General features: G+C 45.9%; 11 protein-coding genes across 11 annotated transcripts; 3 read left to right on the top strand and 8 right to left on the bottom strand.

Moving 5' to 3' along the window:
- Positions 1–296: 296 nt before the first annotated feature.
- On the bottom strand, positions 297–870 carry AGABI2DRAFT_194746 (hypothetical protein). The gene is made up of 4 exons (XM_006454982.1): positions 816–870; positions 691–755; positions 524–661; positions 297–459 (listed from the first exon to the last, which is right to left on the bottom strand). The coding sequence occupies exons 1-4, from the start codon at positions 863–865 to the stop codon at positions 413–415; spliced, it is 300 nt and encodes a 99-aa protein (XP_006455045.1). The 5' UTR covers positions 866–870; the 3' UTR covers positions 297–412.
- A 495-nt stretch (positions 871–1365) lies between these two features.
- On the bottom strand, positions 1366–3502 carry AGABI2DRAFT_209306 (hypothetical protein). The gene is made up of 9 exons (XM_006454981.1): positions 3171–3502; positions 3009–3124; positions 2843–2954; positions 2366–2794; positions 2255–2318; positions 2173–2199; positions 1951–2118; positions 1837–1893; positions 1366–1784 (listed from the first exon to the last, which is right to left on the bottom strand). The coding sequence occupies exons 1-9, from the start codon at positions 3440–3442 to the stop codon at positions 1509–1511; spliced, it is 1521 nt and encodes a 506-aa protein (XP_006455044.1). The 5' UTR covers positions 3443–3502; the 3' UTR covers positions 1366–1508.
- A 128-nt stretch (positions 3503–3630) lies between these two features.
- Positions 3631–6642, bottom strand: AGABI2DRAFT_194744 (hypothetical protein). Its single transcript, XM_006454980.1, has 19 exons — positions 6408–6642; positions 6006–6313; positions 5857–5955; positions 5760–5797; positions 5584–5706; positions 5372–5508; positions 5275–5313; positions 5179–5189; positions 4970–5114; positions 4834–4914; positions 4754–4777; positions 4680–4699; positions 4597–4617; positions 4509–4528; positions 4296–4456; positions 4219–4240; positions 4063–4156; positions 3753–4005; positions 3631–3701 (listed from the first exon to the last, which is right to left on the bottom strand). Exons 1-18 carry the CDS (start codon positions 6469–6471, stop codon positions 3775–3777), a joined length of 1638 nt encoding a protein of 545 aa, XP_006455043.1. The 5' UTR covers positions 6472–6642; the 3' UTR covers positions 3631–3701; positions 3753–3774.
- Positions 6643–7726: 1084 nt separating this feature from the next.
- AGABI2DRAFT_194743 (hypothetical protein) lies at positions 7727–9297 on the top strand. Its single transcript, XM_006454979.1, has 5 exons — positions 7727–7794; positions 7871–8397; positions 8459–8476; positions 8542–8556; positions 8610–9297. Exons 1-5 carry the CDS (start codon positions 7740–7742, stop codon positions 9123–9125), a joined length of 1131 nt encoding a protein of 376 aa, XP_006455042.1. The 5' UTR covers positions 7727–7739; the 3' UTR covers positions 9126–9297.
- A 171-nt stretch (positions 9298–9468) lies between these two features.
- Positions 9469–9864, bottom strand: AGABI2DRAFT_194742 (hypothetical protein; the record flags this gene model as incomplete). Its single annotated transcript, XM_006454978.1, has 1 exon — positions 9469–9864. A coding segment is annotated over exon 1 (234 nt), but the record flags the coding sequence as incomplete, so codon positions are not given.
- A 1538-nt stretch (positions 9865–11402) lies between these two features.
- AGABI2DRAFT_120992 (hypothetical protein) lies at positions 11403–12211 on the bottom strand (the record flags this gene model as incomplete). Its single annotated transcript, XM_006454977.1, has 6 exons — positions 11403–11428; positions 11478–11546; positions 11609–11834; positions 11897–11972; positions 12022–12117; positions 12171–12211. The coding sequence occupies 6 exons, from the start codon at positions 12209–12211 to the stop codon at positions 11403–11405; spliced, it is 534 nt and encodes a 177-aa protein (XP_006455040.1).
- Positions 12212–13608: 1397 nt separating this feature from the next.
- AGABI2DRAFT_180254 (hypothetical protein) lies at positions 13609–14957 on the top strand. Its single transcript, XM_006454976.1, has 5 exons — positions 13609–14012; positions 14070–14129; positions 14186–14348; positions 14401–14798; positions 14917–14957. Exons 1-5 carry the CDS (start codon positions 13688–13690, stop codon positions 14940–14942), a joined length of 972 nt encoding a protein of 323 aa, XP_006455039.1. The 5' UTR covers positions 13609–13687; the 3' UTR covers positions 14943–14957.
- A 572-nt stretch (positions 14958–15529) lies between these two features.
- Positions 15530–16366, top strand: AGABI2DRAFT_194740 (hypothetical protein). The gene is made up of 4 exons (XM_006454975.1): positions 15530–15765; positions 15814–15886; positions 15938–15962; positions 16019–16366. Exons 1-4 carry the CDS (start codon positions 15692–15694, stop codon positions 16198–16200), a joined length of 354 nt encoding a protein of 117 aa, XP_006455038.1. The 5' UTR covers positions 15530–15691; the 3' UTR covers positions 16201–16366.
- Positions 16367–18172: 1806 nt separating this feature from the next.
- On the bottom strand, positions 18173–19794 carry AGABI2DRAFT_120989 (hypothetical protein; the record flags this gene model as incomplete). The annotated part of the gene is made up of 2 exons (XM_006454974.1): positions 18173–19468; positions 19522–19794. The coding sequence occupies 2 exons, from the start codon at positions 19792–19794 to the stop codon at positions 18173–18175; spliced, it is 1569 nt and encodes a 522-aa protein (XP_006455037.1).
- A 471-nt stretch (positions 19795–20265) lies between these two features.
- AGABI2DRAFT_120988 (hypothetical protein) lies at positions 20266–21854 on the bottom strand (the record flags this gene model as incomplete). Its single annotated transcript, XM_006454973.1, has 8 exons — positions 20266–20599; positions 20659–20852; positions 20911–20944; positions 20995–21005; positions 21060–21402; positions 21467–21666; positions 21727–21760; positions 21823–21854. 8 exons carry the CDS (start codon positions 21852–21854, stop codon positions 20266–20268), a joined length of 1182 nt encoding a protein of 393 aa, XP_006455036.1.
- A 1019-nt stretch (positions 21855–22873) lies between these two features.
- Positions 22874–24625, bottom strand: AGABI2DRAFT_194739 (hypothetical protein). The gene is made up of 8 exons (XM_006454972.1): positions 24548–24625; positions 24452–24485; positions 24191–24384; positions 23784–24126; positions 23719–23729; positions 23635–23668; positions 23366–23571; positions 22874–23306 (listed from the first exon to the last, which is right to left on the bottom strand). Exons 1-8 carry the CDS (start codon positions 24592–24594, stop codon positions 22973–22975), a joined length of 1203 nt encoding a protein of 400 aa, XP_006455035.1. The 5' UTR covers positions 24595–24625; the 3' UTR covers positions 22874–22972.
- Between the last annotated feature and the right edge of the window lie 401 nt (positions 24626–25026).

Raw genomic sequence — 25026 nt, 5'->3', positions numbered from 1 at the left:
CGGCTAACTCAGACGCCGCACTTATATCAAATTGACATATTAACTCCAGCTGTTATGCTCTACGTCAAGGAGGGAAAAATAGTCATACTAGTTAGAGCAGAATTAGTTCTCTACAATTGATGTTATGAGTGCAGATGTAACTGATTTATCCGATTTAGTTACGAACCTATCTTGCGGCTGACAACTCGACGCGGCTATCTTTTCCGCTCAGCATATGGCGTGACTCCACAAGTTGACCCTTTTCCCGTTACTTCCTGCCAAGATTGGGTCCAACTTAACTCGTTACCAAAGCAGTTCAAGAAATGGAGATGATGAGTGTGACGTCGTTTCATGATCATATATTCAGCCAAAAAAAGTTACAAGGGGATATCCGACAAGTGCATGGAAACATAAACCACCACCCTAGCGTTTACTAGTTCATCTTCTTCTGGGTTTTACCCATGCGCTCACGCATATTGCCTACATAATAACAAAAGAATCAAAAAACCAAAACGCGCAGAACAATCAGTATACAAAGACTAACCAGAAAATTGTTGCGTCTTATTGCCAGTTATAGAACCGACGGTCGAATCCCCCTTTCCAGCAATTTCGTCTATAGTACCTTGGGCGTAACCTTTGACTTGACCGGCGATGTACTCGGCTTCACCCAAAGCGTGTTCCTCTTTGCCGGATTGTTGTAGATTTTCGAACCGGTGACTTTACCGATGGTCTCCTTGGCAGAGCCCTTGACGGAGTGAAGTCGACCGTTAGCCTTGCTATATTTCAGATAGATGATGAATACGAGATACGGCTAGGTCGGGAATAGGAATACGTACGAAGGTTCACTGGTGGAGGTATTGTTGTTAAGACCAGCGGTAGAAGTCATGGTTGATGTTAAAGGTGCGATCGTAGAGAAACCAGAGTTTATATACCACTGTCCTATTTTCCTGTTTAGGGACAATTGGATCGACGACGGTGACGATAGCAGTCCAGTTTAGAAGCGGGAAGTGGCGCTCGATCGAGCAACTCGCATGTGAAATCGAGACAGAGGCGATGATCATCAACTTGGGTTTATTCGCGCTCATGGCCACGAACTAGCCATATAAATGTGAATTCGAGCGTCTCAGGACCACCTACCTTGCTTGGTCAACGGCGTTACATTTTCTTCAATCATTTTCTGCGACGTGTCATTTGCGAGTGGCCTGGCCAGTACACTGTCAGCGCTTGATGGAGCCAAACGAATAACGTTATTTATCCGGCTGGCATTGTTTTGCTCCAGTCCACGATCCAGTCGAAAATATGACGGACATTAAGACCAGTTGACAATCAAATCCGTCATCTCGCCGACACCCCTTGATAAGGCCTGCTCATGATTCAGACTATTTGAAGCCAGTAGGCCGTCTATATTAGAGTAATCTCGGAAGAGTGCGAGATATGGAAATGTGGAAGAAATGGGGTCGATAAGACCCCGATGCCACAAAAGTTCTGCAAAACAACAAAGAAGGAAAAAGGAATAATCTAATTAGAAATTAACACTTAATAAAATTCCCCACAATCATGCTCGGTATACCCCACTTATCCCTACGAATAGTAAAGGAAAAACAACAGCTGATAAAGCCTTCTTCCGTAGTTGTATCGTCTTTTTTCTGCTCGACTTGGCTATCTTCTTCATCCCTAGCCTCTTTGTCTTTTGAGGGTAAAATGGCGTTCGCCGCGGGGTTTTGGTTGAAAGAAAGCTTATATCGGAGGACGCACGATGTTAGCACAGCTTTTTGACTTGAATCGAAAGCCACGTGACCGTATTTCTGTGCCGAATTTATTTTTATTTTCGAAATTGGTGGTCTGCTTGGAGCTTACCTCCCAGTAATTTACGGCGGATTCTTCTGCCATGAGTTCGTAGATACATAACCGACCCTATCAAAAGATTATGAGGGATGACAGAACCAATGCTGCATGTATAACAATACTCACGTCGCGAAGCAAGTATCCATCAATCCCAACAAGCTCGCTGAATTCTCGATTACCTTTGTATATCTCACCTGTTCGTCGCCATAAGCATGCTGGAACACCCATTGCAGAGAAAACTCGATCATAGTCGAGCAGCATGCGCTCAAACGCTTCCTCAATGAACACGAGGTCCTGAAGGTGACCATTTAGCGTGGACACGAGAGGTTGAAGGAATAAGGATCATACTAAGTCACGCAATGATTGAGCGATCGCCTAAGAGTCATGCAACATTAGAACTAAACGCTGTTGTCCAACGAGGCCGGCGTACCCTAAATTTCGGCCTCAGCACCGATAGAGGCTGTAAAATTTGTTGTTTCGATTCTTGTGAAACACTCGTAGCACATGAAAAGATTGAAACTGATGATCAGAGATAACTCACTTGCTATCCATCCACCTGGATAAACGGGCGTAGCCCTTAACATAATTGTACGGTTTTAAGAGGCCTGCCTCGTATTTACTTCTGATGACGCGATTTAGGCGTTCATCCCTTGAACCAGGTTCTTGATCGGCAGCAGTGAGCAAAAATTTCTCCGTTTTGGTGGCAGAGGGGAAAATGGCTTCCGTGGAAGATTTTTCAGCCCCGGTGGTAGTATCGATGTAAGTTATGGCCGGCGTTTGAGTAATCGCAGAGGTGGTATTGGTGATCGAAGATGTATCAGTCAGAGGTGATGCTGTATGAGATACAGGAGTTGTTGACTGGGTAGTAGCGATACCATTCGTGCCATGGGACGTCGAGGACATGAGTGAGGGTGCCACCGTTGTAGGTGGAGTGAAGAAGGAGCCGTCGTCAAGGGTTTCGAGAAAGTCGCTGCACTAATAAGGCCTAGTGAATACGTCAAGCCTAAGAACCACGTACGTCAAAACCGAGAATTCATTCCCTGAGGTTTCGGGTTGATACAGGAAATTGGATTGAGGTACTTGCATTGGCCAACCGGGAGAAGTTTGTGCTTGGCCTTGATAAACTTGAACTGCGAGGTTCATGCTCAAAAAACCCCGACTGAGACGATGGTTATTCTTCATACCTGGTGTATACGACCCGGGCAAGCCGATATTGGTTCCAGGAGTTGGCGTCGTCGTCTTCTCCGATGGTTTCGGCCTCCTCTCGTCATGACATAGATGTCCAATCTCTCGTTTTATACTGCTCAAAGGTCAGATGCGCAAGACTAGACATTTTGAACACCGACCAACGTTGACAAGGCCTTCCTTCGTCGCATGTCATATGGCTTCTCCTACAATATAGACATGCATGGTTAACCTTTCTTCTTTTTGTTGTCTTCTTTTTCTTTCCAGCCTCGTCGTCAGCTTGAGCAGGTGAGACGGTGGTATTGAGGCTAGCGCTTTGTTTGTGCGTCGTACCGCCCGCCGCTGACTCTGCTGGCGTCGAGGTTAAAGGAGTCGATGTGGACGCTGAAGGTTGCGCTTGAGTCGAGTCAGTGAACGTCGTTGTCGCAGTCATCGACTTAGAGGTGCACGACGAGTCAAGCGAAGGACGTCGTCGTCGTGTGTGGTGGTGAGGAGAGCCAAGGTGCGCGTGGACCCCGGTCACCGGATTTAAATTCAATTCACACACTTCACAATCAGCCAGTTCCGCCGCCGCCAGCAAACATTCTGACAGTCTTACAGAAGGCACATTTAAAAATACAGAAAACAAGCATTGGAAAAATGGATATATGGGTAAGGGACAGAATGTGACTTAAAAGCGAATGAAAATAGTCCTTTTATGTACAATTAATATAACTCGAACAACTAAATCTAGAAACCTTCACCATGTCCCCAGTGTTCCTGATCCTACTTCATAAAAGATAAAACCGCAGAGAAATAGCGAGTGACACGAGCGCGTAGATGCTTGCTTCGTTTTGCATTGCTTTCTTTGGCCTCTATTGCGTTTGCCTCGCTGTCTGTACTTTCTCGATCGCCTCGCTGGCTGACATTCGCTGCGGCGGACTTTTCAACCACGGTCGACTCATCAACCGTAGTGGAGGCAGATAGCGACACTGGCTGGAGGTGTTCGCTGAACCACTACAACGATCATAATAAACCCACTAACTTCATCCTCTGATTCGAATTACGGCTCACCTTGACGAGGAACTTGGCGGATTCCTTAGGGTACCTTTCTTGCGTTTCATAGTCGACATAGGTAACACCAAACCGAGTTACATATCCATCGGCCCTAGGCAGTTTTCTCAACTCTCTGAAATTTGATAATTCAGCAATCAACAAAATCAAACTTACCATTCGAAATTGTCAAGTAGACCTATCCGAGGCTTCCATCAACAACTCAACAGTTATGAGCGGTGAAAATTTCTCACTCCATGGGAAATATGCTTTAACATCAATGCCGTCCTCATTAATAGCGGCAAGAAGCGAGGCGGTCGTTCCTCGGAAATAGTTGACACGATCCGTGTCAACCAAGGCTTGTTCTCGCGGGATAAAACTTTCGTCCTTAACGGCGAAACCGTTTTCCGTCACGCTAGTACACCTGCCAGTCAAAAATAGACATAAAAGCCAGTATGTCAACTTACTAAATGGGAAGCTTGTACCTCTTCGACAAGGGGAAAGAAAGGGCATTGGCCAATTTTGAAGAAAACCAAATACAATACTAGCAATTACCTTATATAAGTAATTAAGCAGCTAAATCGTAATCTGGTCAGATTTTGTCTTGTGAAGCTTAAAGACGGGGATTGATTACTTACAGCACGGAACCCGTCAGGATCTATCCGAGTCCATTCAATAAATCTATACAGATGGGTGATAAGAAGCCGCTTACAGTCCTGTAGCCACGCGCAGTGAGCTAAAGGTGGATAAATATGGTTTGCACGAGGCCTTCTCTCATCGAGATTGACCTACCTTGAGTCCCTAGTTGAGTCCCGTCCGGTCGCGTGAACGTGTAATCTACGAAGCCCTGGAATTCGTCATCACCGCCACCTCCTGCAAGAAGAGGTCAGAAGATGGAACCAGGAAAAGCACAAAAGCGGAAGCGCACGACAGAGGTTGGTTGTATAGGTGTTCATTCCATAGAAGTCAGATGACCCTTTGACGATCTTCCACTCTTCATCAGTAATATCAGGAAGACGGTCGCCGAGCACTTCACGCATGTATGGGGGATAGAAGCCGAGATATATGGGATCCTAGTGAATTAAACCGAAGACATTTAGCCCTTTCTCCTGGCACTGGAGTGTTAAGACGACATACTGCAAACCAGCCTAAAAGTGGAAAACAAGCAAGTTATCGGCAAAAAAATCCCGGAAACGAACACGACCTCGGCAGAGCGATTTATATTTGACATACCAATAGCAAAGTCGAGTGCGTGCTGTGCCGCATCAACGTCTGTTTAAATACACAATTAGCGTGGAGTCATGGAATGGAAACGTGGCTACACGCATACTTCCTGAGTTGTCGTCATAGGGAATAGCCCAATCTCCATTTAACGTTATTCCAATGCGACCGCCCTGTTTAGGTTGAAATTCCTCGCGATATGCTTTGGCAGCATAAGCATGGGAAAGTATTAAACTGCGGCCAACGCTAGATAAAAAATCATTAGTGACCAAAAGTAACCACCGCGTCAAGTTCGCATGGCAACATGAAAAGGCAACTCACATCCAAGGTTCTGTTGACGAATCGCCGTCGGGAGAGCGAGTGCGGTCACTCGATCGTCCAGGTGCAAACACACCTCGTCCATAGCCAAGAATGGCGGCACACCATGGCTCGTTGATTGTGAGCCTAATTTATGCAACCTTAGGTTTATTAGAGGATGGACAGTCCGTGGAACGTACCAGTGCTTGACGCGATCACCAAATGCTTGGAAACACACCTGCAAAAAATTGAGTCAGGCCTTTCTTGAACCGACATACGAACGGCATATCTACACACCCGAGCATAGTTGGTGAAGTCTTGAACTATCTCGTCCTTGTTGAGCCAGCCGTTATATCTGTCATGAAGGCCTTGAGGAAGGTCCCAATGGTAAAGGGTCTGCGATACTGGATTAATGCCTCTTAGAAAAATGATAGGATTCAACGTACCACAAAGGGCGTAATATCATGCTTAAGGAGTTCGTCAATGACATTCGAATAAAACTCGATGCCTTTTGGATTAACAGGATCATTGCGACCCCCAAGAGGGATTATTCTACTCCAAGCAATGGAAAATCGATAGGACTTGACTCCATACGATGCCAGCAAGGCCATATCCTCTTTCCACCTCTTGTACGAATCTGTGGAAACATCCCCGTTCTTGCCATCCATGGTTTTTCCCGGAGTCCTGGCAAAATCATCCCAGATAGACTTTCCGCGCCCATCTGTGTCTAATGAACCCTCAATTTGGAAAGCGGCTGAAGGAAAAACAGTGAATGAGAATTCGTTCGCACAAGACCAGGGCAATGTCAAGTAGTCAACAGAGAGGACAAAGTTATCGTAAATGCTTACCAGTGGCGAAACCCCATATAAAATCTTTTGGTAATTTCCAATTCTCGGGAGTCGTCATCGTCATTGTCGACCAGGAGGGAAAGTAAAAGCTGGTAAGAAACTCGACGCTGAAAACGTCGTCCTCTTAAACCTTAAGCAATCCGCCGAATCCAGTTCCTTGGGCTTCATCTCGATACCAGGAGCCGAGGATAGTCCGGCGACTGGCTTGAAACCGTTGTGGAAGTTGTGTGAAATCTTCCAGCCATGTCATCTTCTGACGTTCAGGGTCCTTAGATGAAGTATTTTTACTACTTATGGTAGCCGAGATTAATCCGTCAGCAGCAAAATTGAGAATTTGGCGACAAATTTGGGAGTTTTGTACATAAAATCACCGAGTGGTCTGATCGGAATATTCTCCGGCCCGCACGTGATGTAATTAATGACGGGATGCTTGCTCCATATGTCAGGCGCGCGCGAGTATCGGTCAGGGTAAGTATGATCACTCGAATCATAAAATGCGGTCGTTGTTGGTACGAGCAAGTCCAGTTTGTTTTATATTGATGTTAGACCCTGGCCACGTTCTTGTGTGGCTTTCGCACTCCATAGGATACCTCGTTGACCGTATCGTAGAGCACGTTCATTGGTTAAATCAAATTCTCGAAATTCCCCGTCGATGTGCTTTTGGAGTAAGGTAGAATCACACTTTGGCGTATGTTGATGAATGAGGGAAAGTAACTCCATACACTAATGTGGACCATATATAGTTGTTGTCTTGAAACACAACGATTGGATCGCGGCAGGGACACTGGATGAAAATAATTAGAAATAGAAAAACGGCAATTCGAAGGAAAAATAAGTTCATCGCCAATGTTGATGAGCACTAGAGATGTCGAAGCACCTCAATAATGAGCACAGTCATCATGGAGTGTACTGGATTCGGTGCTGAAGATTTTTCCGATAAATTCTAGTGAAAAATCACTACGAACTGTCAACAAGCTATGAATAGAATTGGTCTGACTTACATGGGAAGAAGAAGCAATTTGAATGCACTTCACCACCGAGGTGGCTTAAGAGTCATTCGGGAAGCAGACAATTCCAGCCAGTCTGGAAAGTGCTATTTCATTCAAAGCAAAGTCAAATAGAATGTCGTGTCAAAATCCGGTTTGCAGTATCGTCCTGTCGCTGACGGATCTGAGTGGTGACATTGTGTCCGTGTGACCACCATATTTGCATTACCGAGCGAGCACGTGTAACGGTATCCGTAGGACCGTATTCGCCCACGCCATATGGCATCCAAAGCTATATAAAGGAATTTTGGAGAAAACATACTGCCCTCTGAACTCACAACCACTCATGTCAGGAATTTCTGGTGTTGCGATTCTTGGTGCTGGTATTTTTGCAAAGGAAGGCAAATATTGATATGCATTATTCTTTGTGTGTTGATGGTGTCTGATTATTAACCACCCCTGTTCATTTTTCAACAGCCCATCTACCTGCGCTTGCTGCTCTCGGGGCCTCTGCGCCACCTCTCAAGGCTGTTTATTCACGATCTGAGAAAAGTGCCAAGGATCTCGCTCAAACAGCTGCCACTATCCTGAAACTGTCATCCCCACCATCTGTCTATTTCGATAATGACAGCTCGAGCAATCTCGACGTTCTCCTCGCGCGAAGCGACATCTCATCAGTTATCGTAATCCTACCCATCACAACTCAGCCCGCGATCGTTCTCAAAGCCTTAGCCGCCGGTAAACATGTCATCAGCGAAAAGCCCGTAGCTGCAGATGTTCAATCTGGGTTGAAACTGATCGCCGATTACAATTCTAATTTCAAGTCGAAAAATCTGATCTGGCGTGTTGCGGAGAATTTCGAAGCTGAGCCTGGATATCAAGCGGCTGCTGCAGCTATCCGAGCTGGAAAAATTGGTCAAGTGCATTCCTTCAAGGCGGAAAAAATAGACTATATCGATACCGAAACGAAGTGGTACAAGACTCCCTGGCGCACTATCCCTGATGTGAGTACTGCCATGGAGCCACAGTTGTGCAATCATTGATCCACTCACTTATTTGTTGTAGTATCAAGGCGGTTTCTTGGTATGTTTGAAACCTATCTTTACCATCATATGACATCGGTCTTATTGATCCCTTAACGTCTCTAGCTCGACGGCGGAGTTGTAAGCTTCTAATTCATGTTCTGAGCTTCCTGTTCCCTGATATCGTCCGATAGCATACCATTGCCGCACTTCGCGTCATGCTTCCCCACCCTCTGACGCATGTTTCCGGATTCGCTTCCCTGAACAAGGCATATCTCGCTCCCCATGATACCATTCATGCCATTGTTCAAGCAGGTCCAGGTGTTTCTGGGGTCGCCGATTTGATATTTGCTTCTCCTACGAAATCCCGCCCTGCAGGCAGTGAATTTGCGATTTTGGGTACCAATGGTTGGTTGTCCGTCAACCACGTCTCTAAGCCAGGAGTTTCCGGGTCTGTTATCCGCGTCATCATTCACTCGATTGTAAGGTCAAAGGATGGTACGGAAGTCGAGGAGGAAGAGATTATAGATGAGCCTGGGATTGGTGTTCAGGCAGAGTTGGCCAGCTTCTTTGCTGCTATTAGTGGTAAAGACGATGGTAAAGGTTTGGGAGACCCTCTCGCCGCGCTTGGTGACGTTGCTTTTATACAAGCTGCGTTGAATAGCGGGGGCAATCTCGTCGACCTGACCCAGCTGCTGCGGGGTGACTAAATCTTCCAGACAAATGGAGTTGTGATGTTTTCATAGGCTAAAACCATACTACAGTATGTACGTTTAGGCGCTTAAGCGCTGGAACCTCGGAGGCAGTTTCTATCGAAAATTTCAAATCTGACGTATCTACAAAATACAACACGTTACGGACTTTTTTCAACAAAGTCGACCGAGGCGGAGTTGTGGCATACATACCAGGCACGTCGTGAAACTGGTGTGTTGATTGCAGGTAGCCGCAGGCATGTTACCGAAAACCTGGGCCCGTTGATTCAATGCCGCAACGGCTTCGAGGGTGTGGGAACAAATTCGACTGACTGCGTTGCTGGCTGCGTTCATGCTGTTTGAAAAGGCACCCGAATAGGTTCTATGTAGTGACGTTTGGGGCAAGCGACATTTATCCGGTGGGTGCTGTGATTCCAATTTCTGTGTACAGTCTCTCTCATGTAGGCATTTCTCCGCTGCGAGGAATGCTTGACACGTAGCATACGTCGTGCGACGTGCGCCTCGTGTGCGTGTGCCAACGTAGAACGACGATGGCCCTGGTGCTGGACTGGCAGCTTCATGCGCCGTACGCTCATCGGAGGAATTATTTTGGCTGCCAATTGGCTAATTACCGGAATATGTCCGTGCGCACCTCCAAGTTTTCTTTTTCAAAGACTTATGGTTCAACACTTCATGTCTTTGACTCCAAACCATTACATCCCGTTCGACAATCATTCTCGCAATTCGCTGTTTTATTTCCAAGGACCTTGTGATATATGTATGCGTCGCAGTGCATGAGACCTAAACAAGTTGAACTAAACGGAAAACGCCATCACAATATGATCGTCTGCCTAAGAACAAGGTTCAGCCAGCTCAGAAAGTCGAAAAGATTCTGTTCTTTCGATATGACAATGTAGCTAACCTTCGGAGGACTAAATGTTGATGGTGGATATGGTTACTCGAGAATTATATACCGAGAAACAAAGCAAGATACATCTCGGTCTTTAGTCATTGAGAATCGTTCATGGCGCCCGGAGGGTGATAACGATATAATGTAGTACTAAACCAATAGAATTTATATTTGAACGCGCAGCTTTCCGCAGAGGTCTGAGTTTACTAAAGGAGCACAAACTTGAATAGACACCAAAGCTCCCCACCTTGAATGTTCATCATCGCCAAAAGGTCTTGAAAATACAAGGAAAGACCTTGTGACGGAACTAGTTCCACCATAATCCATCAGAATGGTAACTTTGGAATGTAATATAATCTTATGCATTGAAAGTAGAAGGGGGTGCCGCTCTAAGTCCTTCTATTTGAAAACCCTTTTGATTTGTATTTGATCAATTGTATTGCACCCACAAAGCGGATTCAATGTTCTGAACAATGGTCAATGGCTCGTCGTCGAAACTCTACCCACGACGAAAACTCTAAACCTTATGATAACAACAGTTTCCGAGTCGCACTCTATGGGCCAGATGTGTTTTTCAAGATCAGGGTTAAATTGAGTGAATTTCGAGGATACTGGCAGCTCGGTGTTGCCAATACTACTGGTTACACCAGTTAGCCACAAAGTTCATGGATAATTTGAACCATCATTCCAGTAGGTCTGTCTAACCTCGTCATGGCTAGCGGATAAAGCAAGGGGCCATCACGGAGGAATCTCAAACAATCCTGACATGATAGTTTGTTTGTCTCATGTTCGATTTCAGATCTGCTAGTAGCAGTTTGGGAGATATATGTTTTCACTTAGAAGGGAGCATTTCTTAAAGATATCCTTGGTGGGGCGTCGGCAAGGCGTCGGGACTCGGGACTCAGCAGCTTCGCTGCAACGGTTCCTGAATACGGAGATCCAGTCACGTATTGTAGACTGTCCGAACAATGATTAATGAACCTCGAACAAGGTGATAAGCGTTGTTATCTTCTTTTGTTTGAATCTGCCTCGGTTCCATTGTCGGGATCCAGCTCCAGATTCCCAATACTAGCCGCGACGTTAATTATTAGCCAAATTTCTGACATGTTGGCCTTGGCGCTTCGATTGCATGATAGGAGTTGCTTCCACATATCTCCGAGTCGAAAAGTGAAACCTGAGAGCGGAGAACCAAACTAGAGCCCAATCGAAAAAAAAACCGAAGTTTCTATCAGATTCAGGTGTTCTTTGGAGATCACGAGAAGCGAAAACCACAAGTCAACACAGAATAGGTTAAGACATTCACAAGAAAAAATATCCCGTCGTATGGTCGTACAAGTAGTTAATTAGACGTCTTTCGTTATACATATAGCCTTGTGATCCAAGAATCACTTGGGTGGTGGGGTTGGCGGGCCTAGAGGTGGGTCAGTTCCCGTTTCAGTACCACCGCATGCGATACAGACCGAATAATCCTGGGGGAGGAGGGGGAGTATTCGGGGCAGACATTGGTGTGGGTGCAAGGAGGGGATTGGCTAGAAGGAAATAAACATAGGTTAGTGAGTGAGGACAGTTAGAATCATATTATTCTACTGACGTCTCCATTGGGCCCACGCGGGTATCTCGGGTCGAGCCACCTCGGGCATAGCCATAGGCGGCGGAGGAGCGGGAGCAGGGGCGACAGGCTGTTTACCTTTGATTGCCCTCCGTTCTGGACGTTTGTGAACTACTCGCCAACCCGGTCTAGCCTGAATGGGTTCATCCTCTATCGCAGGAGGTGGTGGTGGCGCTTGCACTTCCGAAGGAGGAGGAGGAGCTTCAATCTGAAGATCGATCAGCTGAGAGGAAATTCGCCCGATCGAGGAGAGGTAGGATGGAGATGCACCTTGGGTCTCCAATCTGGAGAATATTCACCACCGGCTCCATGCTTTGACTTTACAGCCATTAGCTCGGAGATTTCACTGATTCTTGGTCAGTATCATATGATGAAACAGGACGCAAAGGACGCACTATTGCAATTGTCTACGCTCATCTCTTAGTTTCCCCACCTCAGCAAGGAGAATCCGGACTTCACTTGCAAGAGCTTTTGTGAAATCGGTCACATATCTGGCCAACGGTTCTGCGTTGAATGGTGTGCACTTGCCACGTAAGCTCCTCACCTAGCGTTTTGACCAGGGAATCCAGGTGGCTGCTTTGCCATAGCAGTGGGATTATCAGGGTAAAAAGAAGGGAGATGAGCCGGTGTACGTCGTTGCAAGAGACTAAGGCGGGTGCTCCAGCTTCGAAGGAACGTGTTCCTTGGCACGAGGCTGATATCCGCGTTTGGTAAAAGTTTCGGCGCCTTTGGCGAGAATCCACTTGAACGAGATTTGGAAATACCAACTTGTATTTCCACTATCATAACACTAGGAAATCATGGGCGAATGCAAGTAGGCTACGCTAGTCGGCCTAGTACCCGTTACACTAAAAGCTGTGTAACCAAATATTATATGTTTCTGCCCCTGGATACTATATGTGCTATAAGCTTTATGGTTACAGCAAAGCAGAGGAGACGCTCCATATCGTACTCTGGGTCACCAATTTTTATGACCATTAATTTCCCAGAGCCTGCAAAATGCGAGGTATATCACCCGAGCAATTCAACACATGTTAACTGTTTGATGACGAAAGAGAGTCTCATTGAGATTGATCTTGTGGACGCAACTTGGTCATGAAGAATTGTGCATAACAGTGCCTACTGAGCGTATGATGTACGCGAAAATGAATGATATCTCCGAGGTTTGACTCAATGAGGGCTTGAGCCTGGTGGCCGAAATGTCATTGATTTACTTAAGTACAATTCGCGGCCCTGTCACCGTCATTCAAGTTCAATCGACTCCAATCTTTCTGGGGCCTTTAAGCGTATCTGCTACTAAAATCAACTGCTATATAGAAGAAACGGAATATCAAGAAGAGAAAGATAAGCGAGGATTCGCACTGAGGGCGGCGCACCAGGAATTACAGACCACGAGTTCTGAATTTGGATCCGGTGCATTGCCAAACCAATTTCGATAAGCAGAAGGAGCCGGTTTTTAATATTTCACGGCGGACAAAACAACTGTCACTTGATTGGCCGGGGTTTACTTTCAATTGATTTTATCAGTTTGTCAACTCCTCTGGTACGAGATGTACTTTATATATACAATAAAGCAGAGAGAGAGAGGGTCGGACAGCAAGTTGAACGTCCACAACTAGCTTCAAACGAACGCGTGGCCCTTGTGCATGCATACGCGTTCGTCATTGTCAATGCCGTGAACAAGGACGTCAAACACGTCATAACAAGGCCGTGTTCGCGTGACGCCGTCATCAGCGGGCCCAAGACCGTCCACCGCCCGCTCTTTCCTTTATGCGCAGAAGCGCATGGTAGCCGACTGGAGAAGCTGGCCTCACATGTGCGTGTAACATGTCGAGCGAGTCGCCAGTTGTCTAAAGTCTGTTGGCTCCACCAAAGAAAAGAAAAAACGAAACGAAACTTCGGGGGTAACCCGTAACATGTGGCAATAGCTGGATTTGCAATTCACATCAGTTGATAGTTAACCCTGACCAATTCATTGACAACTATTTTGTCCGCCGCGTTTATAATACATGCCGACGGTATTGCGCGTCAACGCCGGTAGGTATAGAAGTCCATATATATATGACCATGATCGTAGCGTTACAAGAGATTAGAATCTGGCTTTTGTCAACACTCAACATGTCGATACATCCTTCAATTGTCGATAAGCTCGATCCAGAATACGTGGCCTTTCATAATGCTTACATCAAAGACTATGTTGCTCCAGCCGAACCTTTGACGTGGGATCCGAAAATGCGCGAAAGACCTGCCCTACCTGGAACTTCAGAACCTTTGGAAATTGCTAGTATCAAAGATTACGATCTCTCAGAAGCGAAGATTCGTGCATTCACTCCGAAAGGCGAACGTCCTGCCGGAGGATGGCCGGTACTCATTTGGTTCCACGGCGGTCGGTTCAATATCAGCGATCTCATGAGTGCTTAACTTCAACTGACGTTCTACATAGGAGGCTGGACTTTCGGAAATATATCTTCCGATACCTCGTTCGTGACTCACATGGTTAATGGTAGGTCAAGCCGTATCTTGTCCGTCCTCCACTCTGTTCCTGATCCTTTACTCTAGCGGCGAATTGCGTTGCGGTCTCCGTAGACTACCGCCTTGCGCCAGAAAACAAGTACCCTGCTGCTGTCGATGACGCAATCGAATCTTTAGAGTGGGTCGTGTCCAAGGGACCTAGCGAAATTAACATCAATCCCTCTCGCATTTCTGTGGGCGGCGTTTCGAGGTAAATTGCTCGTTCTGTATCTCTTTGTGTTTTGCTTACAATCAAACGAAAGTGGCGGAAATATAGCGGCCATCCTCAGCCTTAAAGCTGCTGAGCAAAAAATTCCTTTAGTGTCACAATTACTGATTGTTCCAGTCACCGACAACACAGCATCAGTTGATGATCTTTGGGCAGAGAAGGAGCATGCTCTCTGGCTACCCCCTTCCAGGATGATCTGGTTCAAGAATAATTACCTGCCAAACAAAGAAGATTGGACGAAATGGGATGCCTCACCAACGTTTGCCCCTGTTGAGCTCCTGGGACAAACACCGAAGGCATTCATTGCAGTGTGTGAGATGGATATCCTTAACAATGAAGGGATTGCATACGGAGAGAAACTAAGAAAGGCGGGAGTGGAAGTTGAAACTGTACTCTACCCTGGCGCCCCACACCCAATCATGGCCATGGATGGTGCGTGCTTGTCTTGCCATCTCATTCCGTATATTGACTGACACGGCTATTACCTTCGAAATGCTCCAGGGTGAGTAGTGTTCTGATCCCTAGGTATACATTAACTAAATTTGTATAGGGTTCTCGAAAGTGGCAGAAAGCTAGTGCGCGATGCGGGAAATGCCTTATCTCGAGCTTTCTCTTAGTCGCCGCATGTATTTGTATTGAGCTGTATTTATATTTGATGTTCCTATGGGAACGAGCCGGTCGATTAATGAGCGTGAGACACCATCACTCCGTAAAGCAGAATGAATCAACAAACAATGTCCATTGTCTTTTGACTTATTGTCTTCTACTCTTATTTCCGAGATCTTATTGCGTTGTTGCAACCACTGCCAGTGAAGATACGACGGGCATCCTGTCGTGGACAATAGTCCGATGCATTGCTAGTTCCTCGGTACTGATAGGGCCGAACGTCATGGAATGCACACAATAAGTCAACAACACTGAATCGTGATAAGTGAGGTGACCACTTGGTGCCTTGTACCAAGTGTACGCGTATAATGCGAACCCTGTTGCTTACCAACTATCTTGTCCTTGGAAGTGGAACAAGGTGATCATGATTTACCCTGGTGACGCTATTTTTGTAACAAAAGGTCATGTCCGAATCTTCCAGTGGGTTCAATTTTACTGCTAATTAGAAGCCACCTTTTGGATATAAATACTCGGCAAGCTGGTATCTAATGCTCCCATTGTTCTCTTCGTCTTGCTCTGATAACTGTATCCTCCGCTTGCCTGACTACTCATGGGTGCTCCGTCAAAGTTCGAACTCCAAGCTCCATCTTCTACACCTCTGTCAGCTCAGGATCCCGCGCAGCTAGCCACTGCGGTGACCGGACCTTGTGGTTTCCCTCATGACTACATTGAAGAAAAAGGATACGCTCTGTCGCCGGTGGAAGAACAACTGCTTTGTACGGTTTATCAACAGTATGTTGCATCGAAAGGATTCGATGCCATTTGACTAAAGAGTAATTAGGGCTCCCCCGGAAAATCATCCCAATTTGAAGCGAAGTCTGGCAAGCTTCATCGACTGGAGGTGTACTAGTGGAGTAGGTCTTATTCCCTTTTCGTTGCACTCTGACCTAACGGTTTGGCTACAGGTTAGCGAAAATTGTCCTAACGCAGGTAAGCAATTCAAGCCACCCCAACCCGAATAATCTACTGATACATACCTCCTTCAGGCACACTCCATCTTTGTAACCACATCAACGGGGGGATCCCAGACGTTGACGAAGAACTTCTCTCGGGATTCACTGAGACAGTGAAGAATGATGGTGTCCTTCGCATGGACCTCCTCTGGAGTATGGCCTCCTACAATACATGGTTCCAACTGCCTAGTGACAGCGACGAGGATTCTGACTGAGATCCCCAGTGTATTGGTATAACGATCGACTTTACTATTCATCTATAAGCATTCTGTACTCCTAAACTCATACTCGTCATCTGTAATGTAAAACAAGCATTTGTCCCTCACACTTCGGGTCAACCTCTTTGCAACTCAGTATTTTCACGTTGCAAATAAATTATGGCAGCTGATGTTCACCCCTCACCAAAAACCCGATAATTGTAGAAGAACAATTAGTATTTGCGGCCTCACATCCACACTCGGTCAAATTCACGCCAAGTAATCCTCTGACTCCTTGAGCCACGCCGAATTCCCTTCATTCCAAACACTCTATGGTCTCTCGTCTCTTACTCCGTGCCATGATTACATCCGAGGAGTGGGAGACAATGGAGATCCGTATCCGACCAGTTCAGTATTCAATTCATTCATCAATTGTCGACTTTGCAGACTCAGTGCTTCTACTGCTACATTAATACTATAACAGGTTTCTAGACAAACTATCAAGGCGGATGGTACCTGTTCAAAGTCTATACCGTTGGTATACGGGCAAGAGTACAGATGTTTGAGTTAGACAATATTGATAATATAAAGTCCAAAGCACGACGTCATGTCGGATAACTGGCAGACTGAAGATGATTGAAGAGAAAGGAATTGAGACATCGGGTATCATGTGTGGGGACAAGATACATCCTGCAGGAGTTTCATAATCGTTTGTAGATCTCTCACGTCATCGCCAATATAAATGTAGCGACGTTTCGGGGGAAGCGGAAAAGAATTCGAAGAGCAAGCTTGTGCCTAACTTTTGGCAGATCCCGTGGGGGGAGTTCTGAACCTGAGGTAGCTCCGACCGTATTTACAAGATCCAGCAGATATAGGATAGGGTGGAGTCAAGCAAAACTAGTCCAAGGATAGGTCGACGTTCTTGCAAACGTAATGCACCCATATTGAGGGTAGCCTCCAAAGGGATGAAGTGTGCTAACATTCCGAAGGACTCGATATCAAAACACTCCGAGGGATAACGTTAGTTTCACCTGTATTGCGTCACTTTGATGATAGGCGAACGAAGATTAATGGACTTTGGAAGATATGTCACTGGACTTATCGGTAGATTACCAGGCTCACTATAAGCGAAATCATTGAACATTTGTTCGAGACTATCGGTTAAATGATATCAAGCGAGGCATCGTCCACATGAAAGGTTATGCTTCGCAAATCTGGCGTCATGATGAAGTCAAATGATATACTCGACTGGGTGTTTTCATCTCAGCTTAGGAGACTCGAGTGTGCGGCCTGAATAATGATGTAATTCAAGTATGACTATGGAGAGCATCCAGTTATTAGCGATATAACTTCGGACTTGACTGCCCCAGTATTCTCCGTGGAGGCTGTGGCGGAGATTTTCGAGGACATCCGTACCGGATTATGCGTTGAACAACTGCATTGTCGCTAATTAAGAGTGCACCGCAAACAGGTCGCGCTACGAACCGCGCGGCGCAGCTTTGTCAATCCCCGCTGAAACGCCACAACTCTTAGAATAATTTATCGTTATTGCTCATTTTTCCTCAAAGTCATTGCGTTCGCGCGCAACATATTCACATCGTCGCACCACTCTACCGATTGACACTGAGAGACAATGTTCAAATTGTTAGATATATTCTGTAATAGGCTTGCAAGGCATGCGATATTCTCAGCCGTATGGTAATGAATAGCTAGGAATGACTCGTACCGTGCAGCTGTGGAATGGTGTTAATGGTGTTTGGGAAGGTGGGCGTAGAAAGGAGGGGAAGGATCACGCATGCGTACCGCTCGCACATCCCCTAGCCATTAATTATCCCATCACCCGTGTAGTTGAGAGGAAGAAGCGCATGCATGATGAACAGGTACCACAGATTCCAACAGACACAAAATTACACAATTAACGAACATAGAAATACAAATCCATCTTTTCTCAAACAAGGACGATTACAAAACAAAAAGAAATGGTCGCGACCTAGAATAGATTGTCATTCCTTCTTGGGGGCGAGGATAGTATTTCTCTGAACGATTTGATGATCATCTGCAGCTCTCGAATATCCACATTCGACGTCACTTCGTTAAGCCTCGGGAAAAGAGTAAGTAGGTTTTGAGCAAGCATAAGTTTCCCCTTCAAATCCGACGGGAGATTATGGACCTGAGGCAATTCCAGTCGTTGCAAAGGACATACTGTCCTTTGAACAATGAGAGGCTGAGCCGTTATCAATGACGATATGTCCAAAGGTAAACTCATGTAGGTTACATGTGGCGCATGGCGGGAAATATAGGGTAGGAGTTTTTTGGCATTATATCTCTCGATATAATGTTTTGATTCAGGGACTAATGATAGGCGTTCTAAGGAAGGCCAAATTTTCACGATATCAACGATGTTTGGGCAGGAAAGGGAGAATCGCAGACAGCGGATAACCAAGCACTGCATGGGCCTGTCACGTAAGACATGAATATCAGAGAGTGTTATACCGGCGCTTGATAATTCGTAGTTTTCCTTATGTTCAAGGCATAGACTGAGGAGAGTAGGAAATGCGGCGGAGATGATGGTGATGATATTTGGCCACACAACTGATATTCCAGTCGGTTCGCGGCGCAGGAAGAGATTGAGTGTATGCACAAGGGAGAAAGTCCGATTCTGCATGCAGTCAATAATCATAGACGCAGCGCCCTGCAAGCAAAGTGTGGATAGCGACCGTAGACTTTGAATCCAACCTCCGATGTCCGACGAGGGGGGACGAAAGATGCCAAGGTCAATATCTAAATTCGTAAGAGAGGTCAAGGGCTGGAAAGTTATGATGTCGGATGCCTCCACGAGATTTTGACCTCCGGCAGTAGGGAGCACTCTCGCTGAGCGAAGCGTTGGAAATTGGAGGATCTGTATCACAACACGACGAGTAACATGACCCGCATACACGATATCAGAAACTTGAACGTTGCGATGCTTGACTAAACCCAGCAATACGGCTGCTGCCTCTGCGTCCCACGTTGAATTAGCGGAGTTGAATCGTATGCTCCGCACAGACGGTACTAAGAACGGAAGAACGTGATAAATCAAACTGGGAGAGTTATTTCCTGTAAACGTGATTCCGCGCAAATTCGGGCAAAGTGGGTTTATCCAATTGAAAGCTTGGAGAGCTAGCCAGAGGGCTCGTTCCTTCGAACTGGGAAAGACGGTAAAGTGGAGATATTTAACATGAGATAGGTAGCCGCGAACGCGTAACTTGACATCATTTGTCAAGTATTCTGGCCCTTGTACCATTTCCTATTAAGAGTTAATGAAGGCGGAAGTGTTGGAAAATCGTTGTTAATGCATACACAGTAGTTGGAGAAATTGTCATGCTTGAATACGAAGGCAGGCGATGAAACCCTGAAAGGAGGAGGGTTGAACGCATGGATGATGGGCTCGAGAGTCGCTATAGATCTCCATAGCTCACTGACCGCGATGGTGGTAAGCTCAGAGCGCACCAAGGCGATCGAAAGTAGGGTGCTTCTCTTGAGTTTGACATCCTCCGTGCTATCATCCGACAAAGAGACTTGGAAAAACTTGACAATTTGTTCCCATACATCTCTGTTCGTAACACTATGCATGATACCTTCGGTCAAAGGGAGTGATAGATCATTATGACGTTAATATTGTGTGCGCAGCGTTGCCCTCACCTTGAACTGTACTGTAAATAATCTTCTGTTCCTTTCAGCGGCACCTCTACTTCTATCGTGAAAATGTGGCAAAAGACTACCGTGATGCCGCTGGATCAGATCAATATGCGATGATCCCAAGTGGCGAAATATTGGAATATCCGCGTGGAAGATGGTCGCGATTCGGACGTTGGAGTGCTTGAGAGTCGGTTCAATTTGACATCACGCGTCACAGCTGAAGATAGTCAGCTGCCGTGACAAGTCAGTGCAATGTGTGACATGCAGTACCCTACGTATATTTGTCTTATGTTTCTTTCGTTAAACCAAATGGTGAAGAATATGCCAACTTGGGCAAGTAATTCTGTCGGTAGTACGCAAGTACGCACACAAAGAAACAATCCATTAATCCCTCAACGATTCCAATCATTCAGCGATCATCGGCACAGGACCAGGCACCAATTCTCTCAAAATCCCCTGCGCACTTTCCAACGTATTATCATATCTCATCAACTTCGCACCCAAATGCTCAAGCGTCCCCAACGTGTCTCTCACTTCCTCTTCACTCCAAGGATATCGGGGAACCAATTCATCCGATCGCAGAGACGTCACAAACACAAGGCCGGCGTATCTGTTTCTTTGAACATCCAGAAACTTTGTCAAGGATGGTTTGACAAGATTTCGATGCATGTAGTTGCCGATATCACCTCGACTGATGTCTGCAGGTAAGAAGAAAATAATTCCATCGATAGCCTCGAGCCTACCAAAGAACACAAAAAAGTTGGAGTTGTTCATCTATATAATAAAGCTGAATCGTACCTTGGCTTTCTCTTCTTCATCCACTCTTCAATATGCTCAAAGGTTTTTCTAGGATCATCGATACCCGGAGTATCAACCAAAAACGCTCGCTTCTCTTCGATAGATACACCATAAGGTTGAGCGTATGTAGTGACCGGCGTGAGGCTGTCTTCGACTGAAATGACTTCTACATCATCCAAGAGGTGTTTGATGAACTTGAAACCACACCAGCGTCAAGTTAGCCTCAGCGGCATTACTTTTGATGACCCTTACCGAACTTCGACCGGCACCCGAAGGTCCAAGAACGCTGTCGCCAAACATTTAGTACGCGAAATACCTGACATCAAAAAGACCCACAGAAATATCGGCTAACAGACCCTTCTAATCAGAAATCAAAGTCCACAATCGAACGACACACACACCGGATTCTGTAAAACCATCGAAACGATATTATACGCACACTCCTCCGTATTATCATGATGTCTGAAAAACGCTCCTTTCCTCTCGCATAACCTCCACCCAAATTCATCTCGAAGTTCATCTTCCCTCTCCTTCACCACCTCGTAATCAAAATCCCCAATCCCCGAACCATCATCATCAGTCCATCTAGTCGCCACTAACGCCAGATGTCGATATTGATCATCCAACGGTTTAAGCCCAAGCAGCTTGTCCAATTTCGGTATGAAGAGTCCACTCCGCATGGATTCCGGTAATCGGCCTTGTAACATAGGAAAAAGAAGCACGATTCCATCCACAGACTTAATCCTACATAGCGACAACAAAAACATCATAAATCGCAGACGCACTACATTTTTCGCTGAGAACATACCTTTCTTTCATGTTCCAATTTACAACTTTCTGCACAACTGTATCCTCCGAACCAGGTTCCAAACCAGGCGTATCAACCAAAGTCACCTCTTTCCCGCCAATCATTGCGTTATAAGCGTGTATATCCGAATCCGTATATTCAAGTCTGTGATCGATTGAGATAGAGTTTCTGACATTATCGCCAACCAGATGTCGGATGAACTAAGGAGACCAAGCGTTCATTTTCAGAGAGTTTGTTGTTAACGCATCGTGATCACTCACAGTGCTTTTCCCTGACCCTGCTGGTCCCAAAATCCTACAAAAAACATTTTCCCATCTCAGCTTCAATTCGCAGTGGTTGTCGTCAAAAAAACGCACACAATTACTGGACCACGATGTGTGGCCGCCATCGCTGTGAATCACAAAAGGAAGGAAGAGAAAAACAAATGGTGTAGATGTGGCCAAGAAACAACATCATGTTTGCAGCGCGGTCCAATCTATTAAATGTAATGAACAGCACTTATGACGCAGTAACAGCCTCGTGTCCATTCCATAAATATACATCTTGCCAAATCACCAGAAGTGGAACAACGCGCGAGGAACGACCGTGTTGTGCCTGTATGTGTGCCCGAGTGTTTGTTATCTCTATATTCGGATGTCCCTACTACTCTAGACTCAGCAGCCCCATTATACCTCTACGCTATTATACTACGCCTCGCGTTGCATTATTCCTTCGTCAAATTTATTCTTTACTTGCTTCCCCCCTAAACCCTTCTGCATCTGTGAAGGTAATGCGTAGACGATGGTACAGGTAAACCCGAAACCCGGGCACTCGTCCAGTGGGTGACCTGACTCTGTTCCCTCAGATCTGAGCTTATCGCCTGGGATCCCTCCGGTCTCCCACACACCACCGTTTACTTCAATCTTCGACGCCCACCTCACATCTCCAATATCCGGCCTCAATCGAGCGCTTTCCGCTACTAGGTACTGTGAGCCCTGGAGCGTGAGGTAACCCAGATCTTTGGGTTAGGTCTGGGGTCAGTAAAACAAATAGATGATCCGCAGGTTCAAACATTATCTCTCGCTAACAATAATTTGCATGGCATGCACCTCCTCTACCTCGACCGATATTTGCCCAAGCTCCGCAATCTTTCTCTGGAGGGTAATGCCCTCAAAATTCAAGATTGAAGAATGCATACAGAGTGAGCGAGAGCCCTGGTCAACTCTCCTGCCTGGCAGAGCACCTCCCCGGGGGCAGAAAGAAAGTCGCGATACCCAAGCCGCCTAGTTGTCCTCACGATGCGTCGAGGGTTCCTCGGCCCCCTTTGTAGCTAGGAGGGAGCTTGTGCGACTGCTGCTGTCAGGAACATGAATATTTGCCTCAACGTTTTGATATTATCTTCCTTTTTTTCCTTTCGTTACACCAAATGTTGAAGAATCTACTAACTTGGGCAAGTAACTTTATCGGTATGCAACCCAGCACACACACACACACAGAAACAGTCCGTTCATCCCACGACGATCCCAATCATTCAACGATCATCGGCACAGGACCAGGCACCACTTCTCCCAAAACCCACAGCGCACTTTCCAACGTATTATCATATCTCATCAACCTCGCACCCAAATGCTCAAGCGTCCCCAACGTGTCTCTCACTTCGTCTTCACTCCAAGGATATCGAGGAACCAATTCATCCGACCGCAAAGACGTCACAAACACAAGACCGGCGTATCTGTTTCTTGGAACATCCAGAAATTTTCCCAAGGCTGGTTTGACAAGATTTCGATGCATGTAGTTGCCGAGATCACCTTGACTGACGTCTGCAGGTAAGAAGAAAATAATTCCATCGATAGTCTCGAGCCTACCAAAGAACGCAAAAAAGTTGGAGTTGTGCATCTATATAATAAATCCGAAGCGTACCTTGGCTTTCTCTTCTTCATCCACTCTTCAATATGCTCAAAGGTTTTTCTAGGATCATCGATACCCGGAGTATCAACCAAAAACGCTCGCTTCTCTTCGATAGATAAGCCATAAGATACGCCATAAGGTTGAGCATATGTAGTGACCGGCGTGAGACTGTCTTCGACTGAAATGACTTCTACATCATCCAAGAGGTGTTTGATGAACTTGAAACCACACCAGCGTCAAGTTAAGTTAGCCTTTGAGGCGTTGATTTTGATGACTCTTACCGAACTTCGACCGGCACCCGAAGGTCCAAGGACGCTGTCGCCAAACATTTAGTACGCGAAACACTTGACATCGAAAAGACTCACAGAATTATCGGCTAACAGACCCTTCTAATCAGAAATCAGGGTCCACAATCGAACGACACACACACCGGATTCTGTAAAACCATCGAAACGATATTATACGCACACTCCTTCGTATTGTCATGATGTCTGAAAAACGCTCCCATCCTCTCACATAATCTCCACCTATACTCACCTCGAAGTTCATCTTCCTTCTCCTTCACCACCTCGTAATCAAAATCCCCAATCCCCGAACCATGATCAGCCCATCTAGTCGCCACCAACGCCAGATGTCGATATCGATCATCTGGCGATTTATGCCCAAAAAAAATCTTCTCCAGTTTCGGTTGTAAATGTTCTCTTCGCATGGAATCCGGTAATCGGCCTTGTAACATAGGAAAAAGTAGCACGATTCCATCCACAGACTGAATCCTACATAACAACAACAAAAACATCATAAATAGCAGACGCACTACAGTTTTCGCTTACAACATACCTTTTGTCCCTTTTCCAATCTATAACCTTCTGCACAGCCGTATCCTCCAAACCAGAATCCAATCCTGGCGTATCCACCAGGGTCACCTCCATCTCTCCAATCTTCGCGTTGTAAGCTTGTACCTCCGAATTCCTATTTTCGAGTCCGTGGTGGATCTGGATTCTGGCTCCATCGCTGGCCAGGTGTTGAATGAACTAGGGAGCCAAAGTGTTCATTAATCATTTTAAGAGAGTTTCTGGATGACACATCATGATCACTCACAGTGGTTTTTCCTGATCCCGGCAGGCCCAATAATCTACAAAGACATCTCCCCATCTCAATTTCAATTCACAATTTCGATCGAGGAAAAAAACGCACATAATTACTGGATTACGATTCTGTAAAACCAACAAAAGAATTTTCATCGCACACTCCTTTGTGTTATCAAAATGTCGGAAAAACGCTCCCATCCTCTCACAAAGCCCCCATCTATACCCTTCTCGAAGTTCTTCTTCCCTCTGGTTCACCAACTCATCATCAAAGACCTCAATCCCCATATCACGATCAGTCCATCTAGTCGTCACCAACGCCAGATGTCGATATCGATCATCTGGCGATTTTTGCCCAAAAATCCTCTCCAGTTTCGGTTGTAAATGTCCACTTTGCATGAATTCCGGTAATCGGCCTTGTAACATAGGAAAGAGTAGCACGATTCCATCCACAGACTTAATCCTACATGATAACAACAAAAACATCATAAATTGCAGACGCACTACAGTTTTTGCTTACAACATACCTTTCGTTCCTTTTCCAATCTATAACCTTCTGCACAGCCGTATCCTCCGAACCAGAATCCA

Source organism: Agaricus bisporus (genome assembly GCF_000300575.1).
Source record: "Agaricus bisporus var. bisporus H97 unplaced genomic scaffold AGABI2scaffold_10, whole genome shotgun sequence".
Lineage (NCBI taxonomy): Eukaryota > Fungi > Basidiomycota > Agaricomycetes > Agaricales > Agaricaceae > Agaricus > Agaricus bisporus.
This window is presented reverse-complemented; position numbering and strand designations above follow the sequence as displayed.